Below are 26771 nucleotides of genomic sequence, written 5' to 3'. Positions count from 1 at the left end.
CTTAATCCCCAGCTGACAACACCCAGGAATGTTATAGCCAAATTCAAAAACTCTCAGACCAAAGAAAAAATATTACAAGCTGTCAAGAAGAAGTCATTCAGATACCATGGAACCACAGTGAGGATAACACAGGATCTGGCTGCATATACACTGGAGGACCAGAAAGCATGGAATATGATTTTCCAGAAAACAAGGGAACTAAGTCTACAACTAAGAATCAATTACCCAGCAAAACTGACTTTATTCTTATAGGGGAAAGTACGGTCATTTAACAAAATAGAAGAATTTCAAGCATTTGTAAAGAAAAGATCAGACCTGAACAGAAAATTTGATGTCCAAGCACAGAACTCAAGAGAATAAGCAAAAGGTAATTTAAAAAGAGGGAAAAAAGAAAAACAAAACAAAACAAAAAAATTTAAGAGACCCAATAAGTTAAAATTATATGTATCCCTTTAAGAAAAGGGGTCATTGGTAACTCTTAAAAATTGTTATTATCACCTGGCAGCTAGAAGAATTACACTTAGAGGGAAGTGACAAACTGTATAGGATGAAATGACAAGACATAAATATGTATATAGATATATGTATACATAAATACATATGCATATATATGTATAACTAGAGCTAAAAAAGAGGTTAATACTAAAAGAAATGGGAAAAGAAACAAGAAGGGGTAAACTTATATGTCACAAAAAAGCTCATGGTGGGAGGGGAAGAACATCAATACACTGGAAGGGAAAAGAGGTTGGAGATAGGAAATACTCAACTCTTACCTGCATTGAAATTGACCCAAAGAGGGAAGAATAATCCAATCCACTGGGGCAGAGAATACATTTGCACCCTATAGGGGAGTAGAAGGGTAACAAACAGATTGGTTGAAAGGGAAGCAGTACAAGGGATGGAGAGGGTGGGGGTAGCTTTAAAAAGACTGCAAAGAAAATAAGAGGGGAATAAGAAGGGAGGGGGTAGAAAGGGAAGTAAAATAAGGGTGGGAACTAGGGGGACTGATTAAAACCAAACATTGGTGTAGAAGGAAATAGTGAAAGAAGAAAAGTCAGAACTAGGAGTAGAAATTAAAATGATAGGAAATACACAGCTGGTAATCATAATTCTGAATGTGAATAGAATGAACTCACCCATAAAACACAAGTGAATAGCAGAGTGGATTAGAATCAAAAACCCTACCATATGCTGTCTACAAGAAACACACATGCGGAAGGTAGACAGGCATAGGGTGAAAGTAGGAGGATGGAGCCAAATCTATTGGGCATGAACTGATAAAAATAAGGCAGGAGTTGCAATCATGATATCTGACAAAGCCAAAGTAAAAATAAATCTAGTGAAAAGAGATAAGGAAGGTAATTACATCCTGATAAAAGACAGTATAGACAATGAGGAAATATCAGTACTCAACATGTATGCACCAAATGGCATAGCATCCAAATTTCTAAAGGAGAAACTAGTGGAGCTCAGGGATGAAATAGATGGGGGGGAAAACTATACTAGTGGGAGACCTGAACATTCCTCTATCCAAACTAGACAAATCAAATCAAAAAATAAATAAGAAAGAGGTAAGAGAAGTATGATAGGGGCTGACACTAGAGAAAAAGTGCCAAACTGAAGAGGATGTGAAATTGATCACCTCAATGGGGGAGGGGCCCCAGGAGTGGAATCCTGAGGAGAGAAGACTGGTGAGGAGAGCAGTGAGGGTATGCAAATTTAAAAACTAGAAAGTGAACAAATTAAAAATCCTCAGATGAAGACTAAATTAGAGATCCTAAAAATCAAAGGAGAAATTAATAAAATTGAAAGTCAAAGAACTATTGATTTAATAAATAAGACTAGAAGCTAGTACTTTGAAAAAAAAAATAAAATAGGTAAAGTACTCATCAGTCTAATTAGAAAAAGGAAAGAAGAAAACCAAATTGACAGTATCCAAGATGAAAAGGGAGACCTCACCTCTAATGAAGAAGAAATTAAGGCTATCATTAAAAACTATTATGCCCAATTATATGGCAACAAATATGGCAATCTAGGTGATATGGATGAATACTTAAAAAAATATAAATTGCCTAGACTAACAGAGGAATGGATTACCTAAACAACCCCATCTCAGAAAAAGAAATTAAACAAGCCATCAAAGAACTCCCTAAGAAAAAATCTCCAGTTCCAGATGGGTTCACAAATGAATTCTATCAAAGCCTAGAAAATCAGCTGCCCCAGGGAAACTGGGACTACCAGGAAAGAGCAGATGCAAATTGAACATGTTGCCCCCCCCCACCTCACTTTCATTAAGAACCCAGGGCAACCAACAACACATTAATCAAGAAGTCCAAACACGAATATTCATAGCTGCACTCTTTGTGGTGGCAAAAAATTGGAAAATGAAGGGATGTCTTTCAGTTGGGGAATGGCTGAACAAATTGTGGTATATGTTGGTGATGGAATACTATTGCGCTCAAAGGAATAATAAAATGGAGGAATTCCATGGGGACTGAAACAACCTCCAGGAATTGAGGCAGAGTGAGAGGAGCAGAACCAGGAAAACAGTGTACACAGAGACGGATACACTGTGGCACAATCGAATGTAATGGACTTCTCCATTAGTGGCAATACAGTGATCCTGAGCAACTTGGAGGAATCTACAAGAAAAACCACTATCCACATTCAGAGGAAAAACTGTGGGAGTAGAAACACAGAAGAAAAACAACTGCTGAATACATGGGTCAAGGGGATATGACTGGGGAGGTAGACTCTAAATGAACATCCTAGTACAAACATCAACAACATGGAAATAGGTTCTGATCAAGGACATAAATAATACCCAATGAAATTGCACATCCGCTACAGGAAGGGTGGGTGGAGGGGAGGAGGGAAATAATGTGATTATTGTAACCAAGGAATAATGTTTTAAATTGACTAAATAAATTAATTCAAATGAAAAAAAATAACAAATATATATGCATATATATATGAGTCAAATGGTTCAAATAAGTTAATTTTGGGGTTTGTAACTGAGGATAGAAAAAGAGTCTCTGCCCTCAGTGCTTACTCTGTTCTGGAACAACATCACACACACACACACACACACACACACACACACACACACACACACACACAAACCAGATCCTAAATAATTCATGATATTTTAGCTTTGTTGTTGTTGAGTCATGTCCTAATTTTCCTGATCTAGAATCCAAATAGGAAATTCTGTCTCCCCACCCATTCCTCACCACCACCATCAAAAAAATAACCCCTCAGTAACTATGTGAAGGTGACAGCTGAGCTCATTTCATTCCCAAGATCTTTTCCAAATGGTATTCAAATGAAATTAAGCAAGTACCAAAATGAAGCCTAGAGGACAAAGTCTTTGTCTTCTACCCTACAAATCTATTTTCTTGCCTTTTTATTGATATCTGCCAACAACAAAGTTTTTGACATTTGTACTATGTTCTGTCCAGTGCAAAACTTTGTTAGTCCCTGACATACAACACTTCCCTTACAATCTTTCCAGGTAGGAAGTGTAAGTATTATTATCCTTATTTTATAAATTAAAAACTGAGGTTCATAATTTGTCTGATATTGCAGAGCTAGCAAATATCAGACTCCAGCCTTAAACCCAAGTTCTCCTATCTCTAAAATCAGTATTCTCTCTACCATATCACTGGATAATGCTCACAGAGTGTACAGATAAAGTATTGTTATCCCCATTTCATAGGAGAAAATACTGAGTGAGTTCAAGTCATGGGATCACAGACACACAACTAATAATTGGCAGAGCTGCAGCTAGAGCCCAGGCTTTCTGACCCCAAATGCAGTGGTTTTCCCTACATTACTTTTTCTGTCCAAGTTAATAAATGACTTTTCTTTTTTGATGTGACTTTTTCCTTTCCCTTTGAGTATGGCTGGGTGCCAAAGACTTTTGATGTCTAAAGTCCTCTTTAGCAAAAAGCGCTAGAATCAAAAGAATCCAAACTACCCTTTGCTCTAGTAACTCACCTGTGGCGGCTCCAACCTTTCATCTTGCTCTCTTTAAAGCTATGAGGAAGAGGAGAACATGGAAAGTGATGGAGGGAAGTGGGGAAGCCTGAGACCATGGAGACAAATACAGTTGGGCTACAATCATTGAACAAACAACTCCACACCTTTGACCCTTATTCCTCTAGCTTTCTTTACCCTTTTTTTTTGTTGTTATTTCTAAAGAAAGCAATGTATCTCCTTACGATCTCTCAATGGAATTAAAGGGAGAATATTTTTGGTTCCTCATGAACAAAGTCATAAAAATTGAAGTAACTCCCCGCCATGTTCTGGGAAGGACCAGTGGCAGCAATGGCAGAGAGAATATCATCATTGTGCCTCTGGGATGGTTCTGCTATACTAGACATTTTAAAGGTTGGGATTTAGCAGTAAATTCTGTCCCCTTTAATCCTGGGCAATTGATTTACTGCTTATATGCAAAGAAGAAATTGATAGCGCTGGTTAGCTATGCTTGTTCAAGTAGCTGAACACACCAAAACATGACAGTAGGCAGCTTTTTCCACATCATATGTATGTATACTCCATCTCTTAAGCCCTACCTAAAAGGCTTGGCCATGAAGCAGTGAGAGAGGGGGAGATGTCTACACGTGAGCAGTTTTTCCAGTAGTCCCTAACTTCCCAGGAACCTCAGATCCAGGGCAATTTACACATACTGTATCATTTCACTGAACCTGACCTTGGGAAAGGATTTTTGGTTAGAAGCAGGAAAGTAAGTTGGAAGAAGAACAAAGCAAAGGCAAGGTTTAACTAGCAGGAGCCGTAATGATGAGTCCTGAGATGAGACAGCATCTATCTAAGCACCAAGCATGAATTTTGCCTTCCATGAAATCAGCACAGCTGATCAGAGTATAGAGGCAAAGAGATGTGGTGGCCTGCCTCTCTCTTTTGCTTTTAAACTCCAATTTCCCTCTGGGCTAGATTCCAGAAACTGTTAACAGTTACATGGACTCCTAACTGTTAACTGTTTACACTGGTTTTTAATGTTTAATTTCTTGAGCCATTAAATGTAATAAAAATTATTAATAAACAAAATAAAATTTTTGTAGTAACTTTACTTAAGGTATGCACATATAGAGTTGAGCAAGGCAAAAGATTCTCTTGTTCTTAAAATGAGATATTTAGTGTTGAATGAACATGTGGGGAAAGCTTTAGGGCAGCCAATATTATATTGTTCAAAGACTGGCAAAAGGATCTGAATCCCAGACACCCTTAGTTTAAAAAACAGGAGCTAATATTAACTTCATCTGAAAGTGAGCAAAGAGAAGGCCTTTTTCTTTTACTTTTTTTCTTTTTTCTCTTAGAAAGAACCATTTGGTGCCCTTGGTTTAAAGGGAGAGACATGATTCACTTGAAAAGGGAAATCTATAACTCTGAGGGGGGTTGAGCTGATTGGGAAGCTCCAGTCTGCAAAGGTAGAGAGAGGGCAAAGGTGAAAGAATAGTAGTGAGTTGTCTGTCTAGACATGCTCAAGAAGTTCCTCTGGACCAAGGAATAATTTATAGCTCAACTTGCTTTTCCACCAGGATGATCTAGTGAGTTATACTGTCTTTTAGATATTTTTTTGATACAGTAAAAATCTGAGTTTCTGAACACACCTGATTGAGGACAGTTAAGAGCCTCTTTGGCTATCTTTGATCATTTAATTACCAACTGATCACTCTCTGTATTCTAGCTATTTGGACTAAAGAAGAGGAAACATAACAGAACCACCCCTTCCTTCCCCACTCAGCTGAATATAGTATATTAAGTCTTGGGAAAGTAGAGTGTAATGAATGAGCCATTTCACTGGATATAGGAACCCACTTTCTGTTATTAATAGGACTGAATAGTCCCTCATAAAGAAAGAATATCTCCACTGAACCTCAGTCCCAACATAATGTAGAATGCAGATGTGATGTGGCCTCTGTCTCCCAAGGGGTGCTGGGAAGCAGCCATCCCTAGGGATCCTAACAAGGAAGAGAATTACCACTGACTATCAAAAGCCAGGTTCTCAAATACATAGAGATCTTTGAAGTTTTATTCCTTTTAAAATTCTTATCAGTAGACACCATAGCAGGTAGGAACCCTTTTCACTCTCTTCCACAAATAGGGAAATAAACTTCAACAGGAGCTCATATTAACGGTTCCTTTTTCCCTCTTTGTGTTTCTTCTCTGTTTCTCAGAAGGCTGTGTGTCCTCACATCACAGAAAGTCCAATTGGTCCAAAGAGAAGGAACCCAATTCCATTCTATTTGCCAATATGCCAATGTATTGTAACGCTTTAGATTTGTTTAAAAAATATTTCTACAATTTACTGAAGTTCATTTTAATGGTTTTACATGTTTGCACTAAGCTAGAAATTTCACATACTTACTATTCCTCATTAGAAATCTCTTTCTTGAGAAAGTGTTTCTGCTTAATCAGTGAGGATGGGCCGTCCAAACATCCAACTGTCCACTGAATAAGGATCCCAGGTTACTGGTTTGTGAAAGAAAATCTGTCCCCTTCCTTAGGAATGGTCTTAATAGTGTCACAAAGATCAAGCCAAGAAACAGATCTGATCTCTATGGGGATGGCAAGAAGAGCTCTAGATTTAGCAGAGGACTTGATTTAGAATCCTAGTTATGCTAACTACCTATATGATTTCAAGCAAACCATCTCTGTGTGCCTCAGTTTCCTCAGTTTTAAACTAAGGTCATCACACTGGATGGCCTTGAAGGTTGCTTCCAGTTCTGAATCTATGACTGGAAGATCTGTGAGCCTATAAGGCTAAAGGAGTGAGCACCAGATTTAATTCATAACATCCCGAGTTACATACATATGACCTTAATAGAAGTGAAAGTTATTATAAACAGAAAAGGAACCATGAGGAGATAGTGGCAGCATTTCAGTAACTGAACCTACTGTGATGATGGAATTTTTATTAAGATTTTCAGCATGCCAGAGGCTTATGGGCAATATGCTAATTTATAGGAATCTATATTCAACAGCTGAACCCTGTCACCCTCAATTCTATCCCCATGTAAACTCCATTTTCCTTCTGTCCCACCCAACAAGTTCCAAAGGACTCCACAAAACATGCTCCCTTTTCCATGCCTAGATTCCCTAGAAGTCATCTATGTGGCAGAATTGCTCAACAGTGCATCAGGGAGCTCCTAAGAATTGCTTGGGATTGCATTTTACATTTTAATGGAGTTGATTTGACATATGCCAGAACTCTAAATCTTTGCTTTTTGTAGTACTCCTTATAATGTAAGCTTTTCTCTCCTCACTCATATTCAAATGATTGGTCTTAGACTTTGATTTAATACTCCTGCTTTCAAAATATACCAGCTATTTATATAGCTAACCCTGCCCACTGACTTGTTGATTCATTATCCCCCCCCAAAAAAAGGGTATTTATTGGAAAGAAACCATAATAGCCAAACTTGGCCCTGAAGAGGAAATATGAAAATGTAATTCCTCCATTCTTTGAAGAAATGGGACTAATGGCTGTCATATACTATATATACTACTTGTTTGTTGGTTAGTTTTGCTAAACTGATTTTTTTTTATTCTTTGTTATCAGAGATGGATCTCTCAGTCGATTAAGGAAAAGCTATGTGGGGATATAAGGATGATGTAAAACAAAAATAATTTGTTCTTTAAGAGGGATCTGAATATAAAAGTTAGAAACACTAAAAATTATGAGAGAATGAAATAAAGTATGTACCACAAATATAAGCAGGAGGACTGTTTTTAACCAAATAAGAGACAGAGGAGATCTCAAAAGATAAAATTGATGATTCTGATTGTAAGAACTTAAAAAGGCTTCAAACAAACAAAATTAGGTCAGCTAAAAGGAAGGAAAAAAACCATGGGGGCAGTAAAAATGATCTTTTCATGAAATATTCCTAAGGACCTAATTCCATAACTACATATTGTAATATAGGATCAGAATGAGATCAACTGCACTTACAATGGGGAACTAGAGTGGGGGTGAAGGAGCTAAAGAAATGGAGAGAGGGAAGATATTGATTCTCCCCTCTCCTCCCCTTGGGGAAGGTAGCACCATTGTCTTTTAGAGGGACAGAATATGTCCCCTCAGAGATTAGGTTGAATATGGAGGTTTAGGACTGAAGGAGAGGGCTCTAGAGAATTGACCCACTGCCTCCCTTCTTGATCTTGGCTGTTGTTGAAGGGCAGATTGATTTTCCTGCCCCTGGATTTCCCAATCTCCTAATTGCCACCTTTCTCCCTTTTAGAGTCACTCTACAGTCTGATTTGAAGGTAACTCCCCTCCTTGGGGAGAAGGACATAATTACCCCCACAGCTTCAGTTCCCTTCAGTGATGTTAGAAAGCAGACCTGATCTAAAAGGACAACTCTTTATTCTAGGGGACACAGAAGGCAGGGAGAATGCGGTGGTTGAATGGGGAAAGTGGGAAGTGGAATCCCTATGAACTAACAACTGACCCTCCCCCAATCCTGAGGGTTCAGGCTGTCTGCCTGACCCTCTTTTGGTCAGCTGTTGAGATTGTCCTTCCTCCTAATCTAATATAGTTGTAAAATGAAGTTCAAGGAAAATTTGGGGGATAGAGAGAATCTTCTTTGGTAGATGGCTTTCTACAAAGTCCCAAATCTACTTTTATTGTCTTCTGCTGGATCCCGAGGAATTTGGTGTTCACTGGAAGATAATCAATGTTCAGAGAGGCTCTCTGTCTCAGAGGCTTCCTCGCAAACCATCCACTCCAGGGGGGCTCCCAAGGAGAAGTGAAGTAACTGTTTTGAATCCTCTCAGCTCTTCCGTTCCTTTTTTTGGAATTTTGGGTCTTCCTTACCCTTCCCCCAATTGGGTTGGTCTTTTGCATGCTGGATCTGATTTTTCTCTTTCACAATATGGAATTAACACAAATATCTAGAACCAAAAGCCTTTACCCACTGGATAAGTGGTCGATGGACAAAAACGTACAGTTCTCAGAAGAATACAACTCTATGAAAGATTACTCCAAATAACTAAAAATAAGAGCAAGTCAGAGTAACTGTGAGCTTTCACCTGACACCTTTCAGCACACATCAAGTTGTGTCTGCCAACACACAAATTGGCAATGAAAAACAGTCATTATTAGAAATCCTGCACTAATATACTGCTGGCATAACTATTACTTTGCTCCCCTTTCCTTGAAAACAATTAGAATAATATTTTTAAAGAGTGACAAAAACATCCATTATATTTTAATCAAATATTCTGCCATTAGGCACATATCTACCACAAGGTATTCAAATATATATAAAAGCTCTCATACATATCAAAATATTAAGAGCAAAACTTTTTTTGGTGACAAATAACTGGAAACAAAATAGGTGTCTTTATTGGGAAATAGCAAAATAAATTGTGGCACATAAATGTACCATCTGTGGCACATTACTCTATCACAAAAAAAAGATGTGAAAAATTTCAAGAAGCATGAGAAGATTTACCTGAACTAATGCAGAATGAAATGAATGATTAGAACTATGAAAAATTACATTAAAATTATAATAACGACATTTACCAGTATTTACATCATGCTTTAAGGTTTGCAAAGTATTTTAAATGTTATCTTATTTGATATGTACAACAAAACTGTGGTTCTGTTATTTTTCCAATTTTACAGATGACAAAACAGGGTCAGAATAATTAAATTATTTGCCCAGAGTCATATGGTAAAAATATGAGGCAGGATTTGAACTCATATTTTCCTGACTCCAAGTCCAACATTACATATCTGCCATGTTTAAATTGAGAGAACAACCATTCCACACACATACAAAAAAAATTTTATACTGAACCCTGTATAAATCTAATAATCAGGTTGCAGAAGAATTGATAAAATCTATTGCTGCCCCTTTATTGCAGAAGTAGAGGACTATGGATATGGAATGTTGCACATGCCATAAAAATCAATATGTTTAGTTTATTGAACTAATTCTCTTCTTTTTAATTTTTTTGTTTAAAAGTATAGCTTGCTATGGAGAGGAAGAGATAATTAAAAATTGAACATGAATTCATATGTGAAAATGAAAGCAATAATAAAAATAAAACCATTTTAACACAGTACACCATACTGTTTTATTTATATATTCTTTCTGATAAGAAATTCAGAGGACAAAATGTTCATAATTTCAAAAGCTATCTGATGATAATTATCCTACTTGTATTTGATTGGGATGTGAGAGAAGCAATATTGAGCTATCAAATAGCAAATCCCTTATCCTGATCTCCCTCCCTTGGGTGCCGACTCTATAGGAAATCCATGATCAAACATCTAAAAATGACCTTTGTCAAAAAAAGAAACCTGCAAACATGAAGTTCTAAAATATATGGAGGCCCTAACAAAAAAAAAATGTACTTTTCATTTCAAACAACCTTCAGGGAAATTATAACCCTGCTAGATGGTACAACATGATAACATGGGCTCCATTTCTGTTTTGTGGCTCTCTTTCATAGAATCTTGTAATTTCAAAATTAAAAGAAACACCAGAAGCCATCTAATGTAACCTCTAACTGACCAGGAACCCACTCTACAATATTTCTAACAAGTTCTCCCTCTCCTTAAGACTGATGGTAACAGGGAGAAGTATTTGCTTCTTCCCTCCCGAGACTGGCAATTCCAAATCATTAGACCTCATTTCAACCCCCAAAGCATAATTCAAAGATATTATTTTTGTTGTTGTTCAGTTATTTCAGTCATGTCCAATTCTTAATGACCCCCAAAATAATCGAGTGGTTTGTCATTTTCTTCTCCAACTCATTTTACAGATGAGGAAACTGAGGCAAACAGGGTAAAGTGACTTGCCCAGAGTCACATAGCTAGTAAGTGTCTGAGACCAGATTTGAATTCAGGAAGATAAGTCTTCCTGACCTCAGGCACAGCACTCTGTCTACTATACCACCTACCTGCCTTTATAGACTAAAATTCCCTGACACTATAATATTCAATTAACCCTCTTCACTGTATTTTTATCCGAAACAAGCAAAATACCCACTTTCTTCCTATATCTCATTGTTGCTAAATTGGTTAGCAATAGAAATGGACCATTCAGAATGTACTTTAAAAAAAAAAATTCTGAGTAATTATTAGCAAGCACTAATATAGGCTCTGCAAAATTACTGAAGGAAAATCTTGGGGCAAAGAACAAAGTTTATTTACAGGCAATGGACTGTTCTCACAAACGGTGAGTTTAGGGTTCAAAGCTCTCTCTTTATTTCATCTGAATTGTTCTTTCCTGTTGACCAAGTAATTTTTTTTTCTAAAGTTAATGCTAAGTTATACTTATCTAGCAAATTTTCAGGACATCCAATCCTTCAAAGTAAGCCAGACTGTAGAGGAAGGAGCATTGTACTTAGAGGCAGAGGATCAGAGTCTGGTTCCTATTCTTTACTTAATAGCTATAGAAATTTGGGTCAATCATAGAATCCCAGAATCACATAATTTTAGAGTTGAAAGGAATCCCTACTATAATATCCCTTTTTTAACCATTTCTATCCCTCAAGTCAAAGATTCCCTCCCTTCTCCACCCCTGCCATTCATAGTTAGAAAAGCATTTTTCTTCCCCTCTCATTTAACTTGCTTTTGACCTTTTATTTTTAAGTCATATAGTATTTTGTAGTTTATTGTGACATCATTCATTAGGAGATGGTTGCCTAAATTAGATTTCTGCCAGATTCTTTTCCAGTTTTCCCAGCAGGAAATAGATGACCTAGCATAATAGGTAGACCTAAATCATTGGTGTCCTTGGCATTATAAAAAATTATGCTAGGTCATCTACTTACTTTTAAGGCCTTGTGTACCTAATCTGTTCTATCAACAAAGTTCTTTTTTTTGTCCAGTACTAAATAATTTTGACTATTACTAACAACTTTAATATAGTTTGAGATCCAATGATACCATGCCTCCTTCATTTGTACTTTTTCTTATATTTCAAAATTCTTGACTTTCCATTTTTCCAGATTAATTAGTTAATTAATCCAGTCTAATTCCAAATGATGCTTTAGTAATTTCACTGATAAAGCAGAAAATCCATAAATTAATTTAGATCAAGTCTTGGACCTCTTTGGCAGTTTGCAGAAGACAATGGAATTCTTGTCATGATAAAGTTTTCAGATGCATGAAATAAATGCATATGATAACAGAGGTGGTCAAATATACTGAAATACAGTTATTACAGGACAGCTAGTCCTGTAATGAGTTGGACAGAGTTGGACAGACCTGGAGTCAGGAGGAATTGAGTTCAAATTTGACCACAGACACTTCCCATTTGTATGACCCTGGGCAAGTCATTTAACCCTAATTGCCATTCTTTGGTCTTAAAAGTCATACTTAGTATTGATTTTAAGACAGAAGATATGTGCTTTTAAAAAATACAGTTATCAAAATATTTTTAAATAATTTCATGGTCTCTAGGTTAAGAAACCTTGACTTGGTTAGTATTGTCATTTTTTATTATCTTGACATACTCCAATTATGAATAGTGAAAACTGAGAGATTGGAGACAATTATTCAAGCCTTACTTTATGTCTAGAAAGAATGTTCTGTAGTTTTATTCATATAAATCTTGCATGTATGTTGGTAATTTAACTCCAAGATATTTTACTAATTTAACTGGAATTTCTCTTTTCCTCTCTGTGTCTGGACTTTAAACTAAGACACATGGTGGAGCTCACTCTTTCTCTTATGCTGAAGATTCCAGGGAAGGCTAAGAAGCTGGAAACAGAGGGAAGCTTTACAATCTCATGTTCCATGGAGCTGCACCTGGCTGCAACCAGTAATAATCATGGAACTAGCAACATATCAGTCCCCAGCAAAAGCTACACATCATGCCAAGACAAAGGGCAGAGACCATCTATCTGGAAGAGGCTACATCCTTTACAAGACCAGAGGGATGGAGGAAGGGTCAGGGCCATGACAGATGCTGATAGCCCTGAGAAGACAGACAAATGAGTCAACTTTTCATACATGTGCCCTGATCACACATATTTCTAAGGGTGTATTCCCCTCCTTGTGTTTGTGCATCATCCCAACATGTGCATTTCATCACATGTGCTCCCAACATGTCCTCTGTTCACTCTCATAATGTGTGTATTTATGATCTCAGGTTAATGTTTTAGTGTTAATTTTATTACCATGCTCCTCATGAAATGCCTTTGCCTTAAATTAATTGTGTCTTCTGAGTGCCAAGAAAAGTAAATATCATGGTAGGGCCCCGTAAGTTACAGTTTAGAATAGATTTATACACATGGAATTCCTTGAATTCTATTTTTCTTTAACATGGAGACCCACATAAAATTGGAGGCAGATGAAAGGCAGCTTCAGGAGCTCCATCAATATAAATTGTTCTTGATGAAGTTATTATTGGTTCACTCAATTGTGATTGCTACTTTATTTTCTAGAGGTTCAATAACCAACTTTTTAATAATATACTCTAGAATTTTATCAGACATTGAAATATCTGACCTGTAGTTTTCAGATGACCCATCCTTCCTTTATAAAAAGCAAGATGGCATTTTTTCAGTCTCATAACAGCTCTCCCATTTCCAACAGACTTTCAGAGATCAATGACAGAGATCTCAGCACTAATTTCACCAATTCTTACAGTACCCCAAAATGTTGTTCACTGAATGTCTGGCATTTAGTAAGCAGTTAATAAATGTTTGTGGAATGAATGCAGAACTCAGGGCTTTAATATTCCCCAGCTTACCATGGGTGTTAATTCTTTACTAGTCTTTTTATTTTCTCCTTTCTAGTCCAAAGTCTCCTTAACAGAGAGAAAAGCCCAGAGAATGATTTAGTGTTTCTGTTTTTCCTATGTCGTTTGTTAGTGTCCCATCCATCCCCAAACAACAGTTTTATCCCTGATTTAAGCTTTGTCTTTTCCCTGATTTAGATACTCTTAAATTTTTTTCCCAATATTTCTTTATTGGCCTCAACTCTTTTCTAATCTTTACTACACAGTGAATTTTTATATATCATATATACTAATTTATATCATACTAATTTTTTTAATTATCAAATGGCAAGCATTTATTAAGCTTTATTACCAGCTTAATACCAGGCACTATTTAAGTGCTTAAAACTACAAAGCAAAATAACATTGGACCTCAAAGAGCTTATATTCAAAAAAAGATCTATTATGTGCATGTAAAGTTTTATACAAAAAAAGAAGCAGATACAAAGGTCTGACGAACAAAGTGTGACTAGAGGAAGCAGGAAAGGTCTCATGTAAAAGTTGAGCTGAACCCTAAAAGAAACCAGGAATTCCAGGAGGCAGAAGAGATAAGGACATGAAAGAAACTTATGTACCATCTCTGTGAATTTTCAATGGCTATCTTGATGTCTAATATTCACTTCCAAAAGGGAAAGAAGAAAGGAGGAAAAGAAAGAAAAGAGGGCTGGAAGAAAGTAAAGGTGGAAGAGGAAAAAGGGAAGGAAGGAAGGAAGGAAGGAAGGAAGGAAGGAAGGAAGGAAGGAAGGAAGGAAGGAAGGAAGGAAGGAAGGAAGGAAGGAAGGAAGGAAGGAAGGAAGGAAGGAAGGAAGGAAGGAAGGAAGGAAGGAAGGAAGGAAGGAAGGAAGGAAGGAGAGTGAGAGGGAGGAAAGAAGGAACATTTATTTCAAACCTACTATACTGTTAGGCAATGTGCTAAGTGATTTATAAATATCATATCAAAAGTCCATGTCTTCCACTCTCATATTTCCATAAAGTTAACCCTCAATACTCTTGCAGGTTATTCTCATCAAGAATGATGAGATGAGAAATTAGGCACCAGCTGGTAGTTACTATGGTCCTTTCAATCACCTCTTTGTTGCTAATGATGCTTTATGTGATTTTTTCCAATTATCTGATGTGTTCCCGACTCTGTTCTGCTGCACTTCTTTTGCCTTCCAGCATATGAGAGAGGTGACTTGGAGTAACCCCACCTTTTCCTTTGTTCTTTCCCAAGTTTCTCCTTGTCCAGCTTCTTTGGAAGCTCTCAGATTTGTAGGGAGGAGAAGAGGTCTTTGCCAGGCCACTCCCCCCACTCGCCTTCCCTCTCTCCCTTGTCCTCTCCCCTCTTCTGTCCAATCCCAAATCTCAAAGTTCAACTGTTCTGAAAGTGACCAGATGCCTGCTGCTGCCCTGCTCACTGGAAGCAGTTGTCTGGGACTCTGATAATCATGGCTCTCCTCAAGGTTTCCTTTCTCCAGATGTCCAAGAGGTGCCTTCAACAGCATGGTGAGTCGAAAAGCAGGTATACAAGGCTCATGGGAGGCTTAGTGGGAAGAGGAAAGGTAGAAAAAAGAAAGAGAAAGGAGATCCTCAGCCTTCTTTCTGACTGACAGTTGCAGGAGAAGGGGAATAGGTTTCCTGTTGGGTAGGCATTACAACTATTCCTCAGTCCCATAGGTCAGCCATACAGGAACACAGGATACTTGATATGAATAGAATTCTAGAAGGGAGCTTAAAGATGATGAAACTTCACCCCCTCATTTCACAGATGAATAAACAGATCCGAAGAGGTGAGTTGATGTTCCTTAGGTCACATAATCAGTGACTGAACAACTCAGTCCTAGAATCTAAGTCTTCTTAATGCTTTTACAGTGTTCTACATTTGATCTTTCCATAACCCCTTATGACTGAGCCATCTGTCAATGAGATTTGCATAACACTTAGCCTATCATGTATATTGTGCTCATTTTTACACTTCATGGCCTCAGACACTTACTGGCTGTATGACTGTAGACCAGCTTCCAATTGCTTCACTTTTCTCAACTGTTAAAGGAGAATAATACTTGAATGCACCTCCTAAGGTTGTTATGAGGATTAAATAAGTCGATATTTATAAAGTGCTTCACATAGTGCCTGGCACATAATAGGTACAAAAAAAATACCAGCCATCAAGGGTGGCTCAATGAATAGAGAATCAAGCCAAGAGATGGGAGATTCTAGGTTCAAATCTGGCCTCAGACATTTCCTAGCTGTTTGATCCTGGGTAAGTCACTTCAATCCCATTGCCTAGCCTTCACCACTCTTCTGCCTTGGAATTGACACACTTACTATCAATTTTAAGACAGAAGGTAAAAGTTTTTTAAAAGCACTTAAAAATGCCAGTTATCATCATACTATCATCATTGTACCTATGTACTATATATGTATACAGGCTGCTCCAAAAGATTTGGTATAGTTTAAAGTTTTTAAAGTATAAAATTGGGTTATCTATCTAGTCATCCATCTATTTATCTGCATTGCTACTGTTCACACCTTTGAATTGTATCTGACTCTTTGTTGCCTCAGGGTTTGCTTGGCAAAGATTTTGGAGTGGTTTGTCATTTCCTTCTCCAGTTCATTTTATATATGAGGAAAATGAAGCAAACAGGGTTAAGTGAGTTGTCCAGGGTCACACAGCTTAAAAAGTGTCTGAGTCAAGTATAAACTCGGATCTCCCTGATTCCAGGTCTGGTGCTCTATCCACTGTACCACCGAGCTGTCTGAGAGTGAAAGACAGAGACAGAGACAGAGACAGAGACAGAGACAGAGACAGAGACAGAGACAGAGACAGAGATAGAGACAGAGACAGACAGAGACAGAGAGGGAGGGGGAAGAAAGGTGGATGAATAGATAGATAGATAGATAGATAGATAGATAGATAGATAGATAGATAGATAGATAGATAGACAGACAGACAGATAAATGGATAGATAGAATACCCAAGGTAAATATAAAATACTTTCAGGAAAATCAAAAGAAGTGGAGGAGGAGCAGGAAAGGGAGTTCATGTAGAAGCTAGCTCTAAAGGAAATGGAGAATTCTAAAAGGTGAAGGTATGGAGGGAACACATTCCAAGAATGAGGTTCAGCCAGCACAAAAGCACAGATACAGAATGGAATATTGTATACTAGTAACAAATAGACAGGAAACAGCCAGGTGTCTCAGTGTAGAGCACTGAAACAGTAGCCAGGAAAATGAGTTCAAAATCAGTTTAAGACCCTTATTAGATGTATAACCCTGGGGAAGTCACTTAACCTGTTTACCTTAATCCACGGGAGAAGGAAAAGACTCCAGTATCTTTGCCAAGAAAGCTGTGAACAGTCGGATACAACAGAAATGCCTGAATGACAAACAAGTAAACCAGTTTTACTAAAATATTGAATATAGGAAAGAGAAAACAAACCTGGAAAAGTAAGCTGAAGTCGAATTGTGACAGGATTTAAGTGTTAAATAAAAGCATTTGTATTTTGTCCTAGACGTAGTAGGGAGAAAATGGAGCTGGAGTACCTAATCAAAAGTTCATGGATAGATTCCGGAGGGTCCTTGAATAGAGAAAACAATCTTTATTTCCACTAATTTTGAACTGAAATTTAACATTTCCTTCAATCATGAATTTTGTTGTTGTTGTTCAGTCATTGCAATAATATCTGATTCCTTGTGACCCCATTTGAGGTTTTCTTGCCAAAGATACCAGAGCAGTATGTCATTTCCTTCTCCAACTCATTTTACAGATGAGGAAAATGAGGCAAATAGAGTTAAATGATTTATCCAGGGTCACACAGCCAGTAAGTATATGAGACTGCATTTGAACTCGGGTCTTCTTGTCGCTAGGGCAGGCTCTCTGTCCACTGAGCCACCTACCTGCCCTAAATTTTTTGACAAAAGCGTTATTAGAAGGGACCCACTAGTCTGCTGAAGGGGACTAGAACACAAAAGAAGTTAAAAACTCCTACTCCAAAACGTTTCTCAGAAACAGAATGTCATGATCAGATTTGTACTTTAGGAACATCACTATGGCACTTGCAAGGAGGATGTCATAGAGAGTGAAGAGACTTGAGGCAGTTTATTGACTTGTATTTGTGTGTGTACATAAATTGTGTATTTGTGTATATATGGATCCCATTTGTGTGTGCATGTATCTTAATGTAATCCTATAAAATTATATATAGAGAATTAACCTAATCGTTGTGCTGAAACCACATATTACAAGGACTTGGGAAATTGTTTGTACTTAATTATTAGTATTAACGAGTTGAAGGCATATTGATCAACCTCTGTATGTCCCGCTAAATATTAAGTAGCTAATGATTGATAACCCTCATACCATACTAGATAAAAGGAGAATTTTCTCCATAGATTCTCTTTTCAGATCATGTGGCTTCCATTCCACAACATATATATATACATATATAATTTATATATATTCATATAACTACAGATATTATTCAAGGAAGCGGGGGGTGGGAAGGGCTCTAGATGAGCCAGAATTATTTCAGAGTGAGATAAATAACTGAGAGCTATAAGATTCCCCTAAGAACTCTTTGCTACTCATTTGAAAAACTTGAAATTAGCTTTAGAATAAGCTCCATCCATGCTACCAGGCGATGATCCTCTCCTGGCATATTTTCCTCTCTTCTGATATGATTCACAGGCTGCCACTTATATTGCCATCAAAAGGCCAAAGGAAATGAATTTGGCAAAAGACCTCGGTCTGGAAATAGGGCTTACATCATGAAAAGAATCAGGAATTTCTTGTACCTACTTGTAAACTATGAGAAATTAAGTTCAAGTTCACATTTGGGAAAAATGAGAGTGGTCAAAGGTAACCTAATGAAGAAAATGTTAATAATGCAGCTGAAACCTAAAAGTATGTCATGCATATTTTTTTCCTGAAGAACTGGTTGTTAAACATTTACCAGCACACCCTTGGCAGTTAGGGTGCTTGAGGGGAAATCAGTGAAATGGGAATTGGCATGGAAAGAAAAAATATGAGCTTGTCACTGAATTCATTAGAAAAAAAAGAGAATGTTCTGGGGGGTTAGTAGTTAACAGTGACTGGACTCTAGATTGGAAGATAAATTTAGATAGGATCGACTTCAAAGGAAGAGAAAAACATTGCAAAAGAAAATGAATAGGAAGGACTCAGCATTAACTGGGAGTAAGAGAGTGGTCAATTAGTATTTGGAAAATTACATAACAATTTCACCAACTTTCCCAGGGATAAAAATTCAACTTTTTAATGCCAATATTCTTCTGGTGATCATGGATCACTCTGAATAATAGACTATGACAATCTCTGAAGAACTCAATGGAATATTTATAGACAAAGAGGAAAGCAAAAAAGCTTACTTGGAAAAACCTAGAGAGTCATTTACCTATTCCTCAGATAAATTGCTGGTTTAGGAGTCACTTCTTTTCATAATTCTTTTGGAATTTCAAATTTCCTTCCACAAAGGGATTAACTAGGAAAAATGTTTTACAGGATTACACATGTAAAATTTATATGAGATTGCTTACCATATGAAGGAGAGGGAGGGAAAGTATTTGGGATTCAAAATTCATATTAAAATGTTGGAAACGGTTTATACTTGTAATTGTGGGGTAAATAAAATCATTTTTTAATTTAAAACTATAAATATGTGCGAGTAAAAAATGTTTGTCTAGATATTTCAAACTCAAAAAATACATTTTTCAAAATTACACAGCTCATGGAGGCTAGGATACCCAACAATTCACATCTATGTGTTTTCAGAACTTTTGTTAGTTGCTGAGCATATAAATACAAAAATGAAATAGTTTCTTCTCTCCAGGAGTTTACAATCCATTGGAAGCAACAAAATATAAAATGATGAATTCAAAATGCATATAAAATAAATACAAAGTAATTGGTTGGGTAGGGAATTGGTGTTTGTTGGAATTTTTTTTTTACATTTTTTATTTGGGAGAGAACAAAGTGAAGAGAGTAGTGAATGCTCAGGCACACGAAGTCCATGTCAGATTGAAGTGTAGGATTAAGTTATCTGAAAATTTGTTTTAATTCCTTATTTCACTTTTTCTAGTCCAGATCTTTCCATCGCCTTAGTATTTATCTTGACTTTAACATTATAGATTTTTTAAAAGAGTTTTTTTCACATCTTGATTTTCCTCTAACTTTGAATTCAATAGCATTTGCAAATCCATGCACAACCCTTGTTTAGAAAGGGAAGGGAGTGATATTGAACAAGTCAAGAGATTCTCAGAAGCACCAAAGGAGTTTTCCATCTCATGTGAGAAACTAATAAAGACATGAAGAGCCTCTCTTGAAGAGTAAAATTCTCAGAAAGCTTAAGATACCTCTTTTCTCCCCTTATTCAAGTTTAACCAAAAGCCACTTGTTTTTAATGTACTAAAAGCAAATTAATGACATTAGTGATTTTCTGAAACAGAAAAATAAATGGTATGTCTTGAAAGGCAAATCTGCCCTAAGGAGACATTTATTCACTTAATTAAAAAGCAGTTGTCTATTATGTTTTCTTAGGAAAATGACTTAGCAATCATCTTGTTTATCACCTTTGCATCCACAATAAGAGAAAATAGAATTGTTTTCATCTCTTCATTCAACTGAATAGAAGGATCATTTTTCACATCTCTCCTAATCGATAAAATGAGGAAGATGGACTAGGTCCCTTTGAGCATGAACGTTTTATAATTTTCCTGAACTGCTACAGAAAAAATACAAACATATACGAAGATAGAGAAAAAGAGGAGAAGAAATGAAGCAATAACAGTGTAATATAATAGGGAGAAAATCCTAATTTGGGAGTCAAAAGACCTGTATTCTAGTTTAAGCTTTACTAATAACAAGTTCTATGACCTTGACAAATTCTTTCTCTAAGTAGGATTAAGCTTCCTCATTTATAAAAATGAAAGAGTATAACTAGGCAATCCTCAAAGCCTCTCCCATATCTAAAACTATAAGCATAAGAGCTTATCAAGGGACTCCACTAGGTCAAAGATTTTTTAAACTTTTTTGTGTGATAAACTCCTTTGGCAATCTTGTAAAGCCTGTAGACCTCTTTTCAGAATAATGTTTTTATAAACATAAAATTAAATGAACAGGATTATAATAGAAACCAATAATATTGAAATAAATTTATCCAAGAAAGTTTTTCACCAACTTCATGGACTCCAGATTAAGAAACCTTGCTCTTCATGGTAATAGATGGTCTTATATGGGAGACTAAATAGTATCTTTGCTCTAGCATTTGATGATTCCTTCCTCTCACTGACATCCAATAGAGTTCTTGACACATCTATTAATAGCCTAAATTTTGTGTGTGTGTCAGGGAGGGGTACCTTTTAATTCTATCTCAATGCTTTTTTTAAAATGTTTCATCCTATCTTCATGTGGTCTAAAGGCCAGAATGGTCAGTTCATAGAATCTTAGATTTAAAAGGATCTTTGGAGGTTATCAAATCCACTCTGATAATGCACAACCATCAGAAACTTCATAACTAGATGTAAAAATAATACAGGAGCCAGAAGAAGGATTTTCAGGTTACTGATTTTTAGAGCAGAATACCTTTAAAAGACTCTCATTCAAACTTTCCTTCCTCCCAGATGAGAGAAGCTATACCATATAGCTATAGAGAGAGAGAGAGAGATGCTGATTTTATTCCCCCACCCCCTTCTGGTATAGTCTCCAACCAGCAAAATTAGGAAGGTACCTCCCTCACTCTCAATTGGCTAAGCTGCTTGAGCTCAGTTCTCCTCTCCACTGTTTCTACCTACCAGAAACCTAAACCTCCCTCTCCTTGGTGATGACTACCACTAACCATCTTCTCCTGCTTATCCCTTCTGAATTCAGACTACCTTTAATATGAAAGGAATCTTATTTCTAGATAATGTTTTCAGACCCAATGTGACTATAGCTCAAAGCCTAATTAATTGTAAACTAGTTATTTACTTTGAAGCTTTGGAATGTTCACTGATGTCTCTGGTGTGAGCTCTTTCCTCCATAATATAGATCTCAAGCCCCTCTTGATGGGAGGATTATATCAATGTGGAAAGAACATTGGCTTTTAGACTCATTGAACTGGGTTTGAAGCCTAGCTAATCTACATACTATTTGTATGAAGTTAAAGCACTTAGTCACACTATAATTTCATTTCCCCGTCTATAAATCAACCACAATGGACTATCATAATTGGAAACTGTCTGATCTAGAAAGGGACAGTGATGGTTTGAGAACAATCTTAATGTGCTTGGTTTGGTTGTTTTTTTAGGAGGTGTCTGCTGGAAGCTTGGATCTAAGCTCAGTGTTCATACACCACCTAAAATGCCTCCATGTGACTTCACACCTGAAAGATACGAGGTAGGACTCAGTGTTTTAGAAGTAGTCAAAGGAGTTCTTCACTACAAAATGTACATGGCAGATAATATCTGTAATTTTCCTCCATTGCTACAGAAGAAATACAAACATGTACAAAGATAGAGAAAAAGAGGGGAAGAAATGAAGCAATAACAGTGTAATATAATAGGGAGGAAAATCCTAATTTGGGAGTCAAATATCTGTGTAATGCAGAGAGTGACAAACAGAAAACTAAGCTCTGTTTTTTACTAGCTGCATGGCCAGTCACTTGCATGACTCTGACTGTAGTATGTTGGAATTTCTCATTCTTCTTCATCATTTCCCTGAGATGGATGCACACCCCTTTGTGTGTTGCCTTCCCTCATGAGATTGTAAAATACTTGAAAGCAGAGACTATCTATTTTTTTTATTTGTGTCCCCAAAACGTAACACAGTCTAGCACAGAGTAGGCACTTAAGAGATATTTCATACCTATTGTTTACCTCTTTGAGTCTCTATTTATTCATCAGTGGCGAGACTGGATTCATAACTTAGGTTATCCCCAAAGTCTCTTTCAGTTCTAATATTCTGTTTCTAATTCAACTTACAAGTATTCTTGCATCCTACTAAAGGTAGTCCATCTCATGGGAAAATCCTCCACACACACACAGATCTTTATATTAATTCTTGGTAACATTTGAAGTAAAAGGCAACATGGTAGAGTGGATAGAAATCTGGGCTTGTAGTCAGGAAGACCTACATTCAAACCCCACCTCTGACACATAATTACTGTGTAACTCTAGAGAAACCAGTTGGGCATTCTCAGTACCTCAGGCCAATCTCTTAAACTAGAACTGGAAGTCAAAGAATCAGGTTGTATGTGGTTAGAGGAAATTCCTCACTGGGAGCTCCCTACACCAATTAAATCACAGGTCCAGTAAAAAAAAATTCATAGAATCACTCATTTACCTGACATGTATTCAATTACAAATTTTCTCATTGTGAAGTAATCCCTTCCACCAATTCAGATGGAAATCATATACAACTTAGTAGATATGCCTTAATTAATTGCCTGAGACTCATATTAAATGACTTGCCCAGGGTCACTCAGCCAGTATTTCAGTCAAGATCTCAATCCAGGCCTTCCTGACTCTAAGACCTGCACTATTCGCTATACTATATAATTCTCTTACATTATAATATCATATGCTTTATTTCCAAAGTTCACTTTTTGCAATATTGTTTTTGAAGATGTTTTATTCAATGGAAGGGCATCAAGGAGAACAGAAAATAATCATCTCCAATATCCAGTTGTTTCCTAATTTGAAATATATTGTATATTGGTTGTTTCCAGAACAACTCAGGTCTCTTTTCTGACCAAAAGATATGAATTATGACCTATGATAGACCAGGTACCCAGTCCTAAGGAGAGAAGGAAATATCAGAATTTGACTTGAATTATTTTGAATGTCAATTAAAGCCATCAATGGTTCATAAAACACATGATCTAAAGTCTATTCAAAAACCCTTCAGGTAATGGATAATATTTAAGTTTAATCAGTATTTCAACAGAAAACAGAGAAACTAAAACATAGCAAAAAAAAAGAAAGAAAGAAGAAAGAAAGAAAGAAAGAAAGAAAGAAAGAAAGAAAGAAAGAAAGAAAGAAAGAAAGAAAGAAAGAAAGAAAGAAAGAAAGAAAGAAAGAAAGAAAGAAAGAAAGAAAGAAAGAAAGAAAGAAAGAAAGAAAGAAAGAAAGAAAGAAAGAAAGAAAGAAAGAAAGAAAGAAAAGGAAGGAAGGAAGGAAGGAAGGAAGGAAGGAAGGAAGGAAGAAGAAAGAAAGAAAGAAAGAAAGAAAGAAAGAAAGAAAGAAAGAAAGAAAGAAAGAAAGAAAGAAAGAAAGAAAGAAAGAAAGAAAGAAAGAAAGAAAGAAAGAAAGAAAGAAAGAAAGAAAGAAAGAAAGAAAGAAAGAAAGAAAGAAAGAAAGAAAGAAAGAAAGAAAGAAAGAAAGAAAGAAAGAAAGAAAGAAAGAAAAGAAAACTCTTCTTCCCTGAATCCATTTGTTCTGCAAGGAATTCAGATAAAAAATCTCCCAAAAAAGAAAAAAACCCAAAAGTGTGATTTTAACCTAGGCTGCTTCTCTCCTCTCAACTGATAAGGCTTTACTCCATCAGTGGCAGTATAAATATGGTTGGAAGAGCCTTTTCTCCCTCTGGAAGCCCATGCCAGAATGATCGAACTCAGTAACTCTTGAACTCTCGGGACTTCCTGAACTTTCATAACAAGATCATTTTCTCTGACCCTTACTCATACAAAGAAACAGCCGGAAATCTGATATCCTCGAATTCCTCTCTGAGGCTACCAGCATAGGCCACACTGGCCATGGGTGTCTTCTGCCAATTATAACTTTTGGAAAATGGAAAGAAGAAGGTAATTCCCTCCCCATTCCTTGTCTTCACGAGACAATGCATAAGAGCACATGAAAAAAATTAAATTGTCATTTCAGTCAATAATTCACCTCTATGTGTCATAAGGAAAATATAGTTCTTCTGGCAGAAATCTCACCACTAATTCTCATGCATCAATAATCTTGGAAACAAATCCTGGCCCTGGTTACCAATCAGGATCACGGTTCAAGGTATGCCTAGATTAAGGATTTGGTTGTCTTTTTCAAAAAGATAGTTCTTAAAGAAAGAGGGAGCACTTGATGTGGAATAAAATTCCTGACATGCCAGGATGGCCTCCTCCTCTTTTTCAAATAGCTCCACTCTCTGCTTTCTATCATTCTTCTAAGTAGGGATGAGGACCTTTATTTTTTTTATTTATTTTTTATTTATTTAAATGTATTCATTTAAAAATGCCAGACTTCCTAGCTCTGTGACCCTGGGCAAGTCACTTGAACTCCTTTGCCTAGCCCTTACTGCTCAAGGCAAAAGCCTTGGAACCAAAGCACAGAATTGATTTCAAGATGGAAGGTAAGGTTTTTTTTTTTAATATAAATAAAACAAATATATTTGTGTGTCTATTAGATTGTAAACTTGACGAGAGTAGGCACCTGGTCTGAATTGTATTGCCCTCAGTCTCTGCATTTAGCATATAATAAATGCTTTTTTATTGAATTAAATTTATTGAATTGAACTCATGAATTCTCTTTCTACAGTCTCTGCCTTATAATCAGATACTGGAGATTCGGAAACAGAATTTTTCACCCCAGATGTCCACTTATTTCCAGAAGCCCTTGTTACTTCATCAAGGATATATGCAATGGTTATTTGACTATGAAGGAAAAAGATATTTAGATCTTTTTTCAGGGATCGTCACTGTTAGCGTTGGCCATTGCCACCCGTAAGTATTTCTTGAATTATCTAAGTATCTTGAAAATACAGGGTTTGGAAAGGAAACTAGACTAATAGTTTGTGTGGGGGAAGGGCCAACTGGGAGTGGCAGTTGGGTCTTGTGACTAGCACTTCCTTCCTGCCCGGTGAAGACGGGGATCCTGGTGTTGGAGGAGAGAGGAGCTTGTTCAGCCCAGTCTGGAGTGGCATGCTCTTCTTGGTTCAGCCCAAAGACACAGGCTTCTAAAGGTTAGAATTGTTCTTGTTTGCTTTCTGTGTACTGCTAAGATTCTGAATTAGAACAATGAGAGTAGATGGGAGTGGGACAAACTCTCTGCCAGCCTCTGGGGCCTGGCCTCAGGTCTGAAGCTGAGGAAAATTCCACTCCCAACTAGTTATTAAACTTTATGTTATTTGAATTCGCAGTCAGATAAGTGGACTATCTTTCCTGGTCATAGAGGGAGCTGAACTTCAGTTCAGTCATCAAGGCAATAAAAGACCTTATCAGACCCCTGCTGTTTCCTCTCAGCAGGGGGCATCTCCCTCCTCTGCTTCACCAAACAGTGTTCCCTCTCTCCCCTTAACTCCTCCTTACCCCTATACAAACCTCCCATTATTCCCCATTTATCCTCCTGTTTTCCAAATCCCTTTTCCTTTCCCAATAAATATTACAGTTTTTGGCAGAGCCAGCTAGGTTTTCCAACCTATTTTGTCAAGAATTTGGAAAAAAAAAAGTCAGTTGGAGGTTTCAGAGAAGTTGGGCCTGCATACATTTCAAAAGCCGGTGTGACTGTGAAAAGTAACCATTTTTGAGAGCAGTGCTGAGTGCAACTAATCTGCCTAGTGATACCACGCCCAAAAGAAACCACTCCTCCTGAAGGGAGGAGGCAACTCTTAAAGGGCCAGACTTAAAAACATTGTTTTTTCTGTTGCAAAAGATTTTCAAGATACAAGACAGCAAAGAAACTATTACTTGCCATGGGTAATCTAGCCTGGATTGCATATTTCTTTTATATGCTTTACGACTTATTTTTTGTCATGATTCCGGATTATATTTATTTTCTGCTTAGCATCTATGAAACTTTGCAATGGCTGAATATAAGTATGTATAGCTTGATTTCATTCATTCCCACATCTGCTGGAGCATTATTCTTCGTAACCCAATTATACCATGCCCTAAAAAAAGGTGTGCATCTAAGTTTTTGGAAAAAAGCAAAAGATAATGAAATGGCTGTGACGATTTTATCCATAAAAGAGGAGATGATGCAACTAAAGGAAATGATGAAGCAACTGAGTGAAGAGATACAATGTTGCAAAGGTATTAACAC

General features: G+C 36.9%; 1 protein-coding gene across 1 annotated transcript in view; it reads left to right on the top strand.

The window, feature by feature from the left end:
• Positions 1 to 15099: 15099 nt before the first annotated feature.
• The window catches only part of AGXT2 (alanine--glyoxylate aminotransferase 2), a 52836-nt gene continuing 41164 nt past the window's right edge, over positions 15100 to 26771 (top strand). The window contains 3 exon segments of the mRNA XM_056824543.1: positions 15100 to 15248; positions 22046 to 22134; positions 25269 to 25453. Of these exon segments, the coding sequence (XP_056680521.1) occupies positions 15191 to 15248; positions 22046 to 22134; positions 25269 to 25453 (332 nt within the window). The 5' untranslated portion in view covers positions 15100 to 15190.

Source organism: Monodelphis domestica, chromosome 3 (genome assembly GCF_027887165.1).
Source record: "Monodelphis domestica isolate mMonDom1 chromosome 3, mMonDom1.pri, whole genome shotgun sequence".
Lineage (NCBI taxonomy): Eukaryota > Metazoa > Chordata > Mammalia > Didelphimorphia > Didelphidae > Monodelphis > Monodelphis domestica.
Note: the sequence above shows the minus strand (reverse complement) of the source record. Positions and strands in the feature narration are given on the sequence as shown.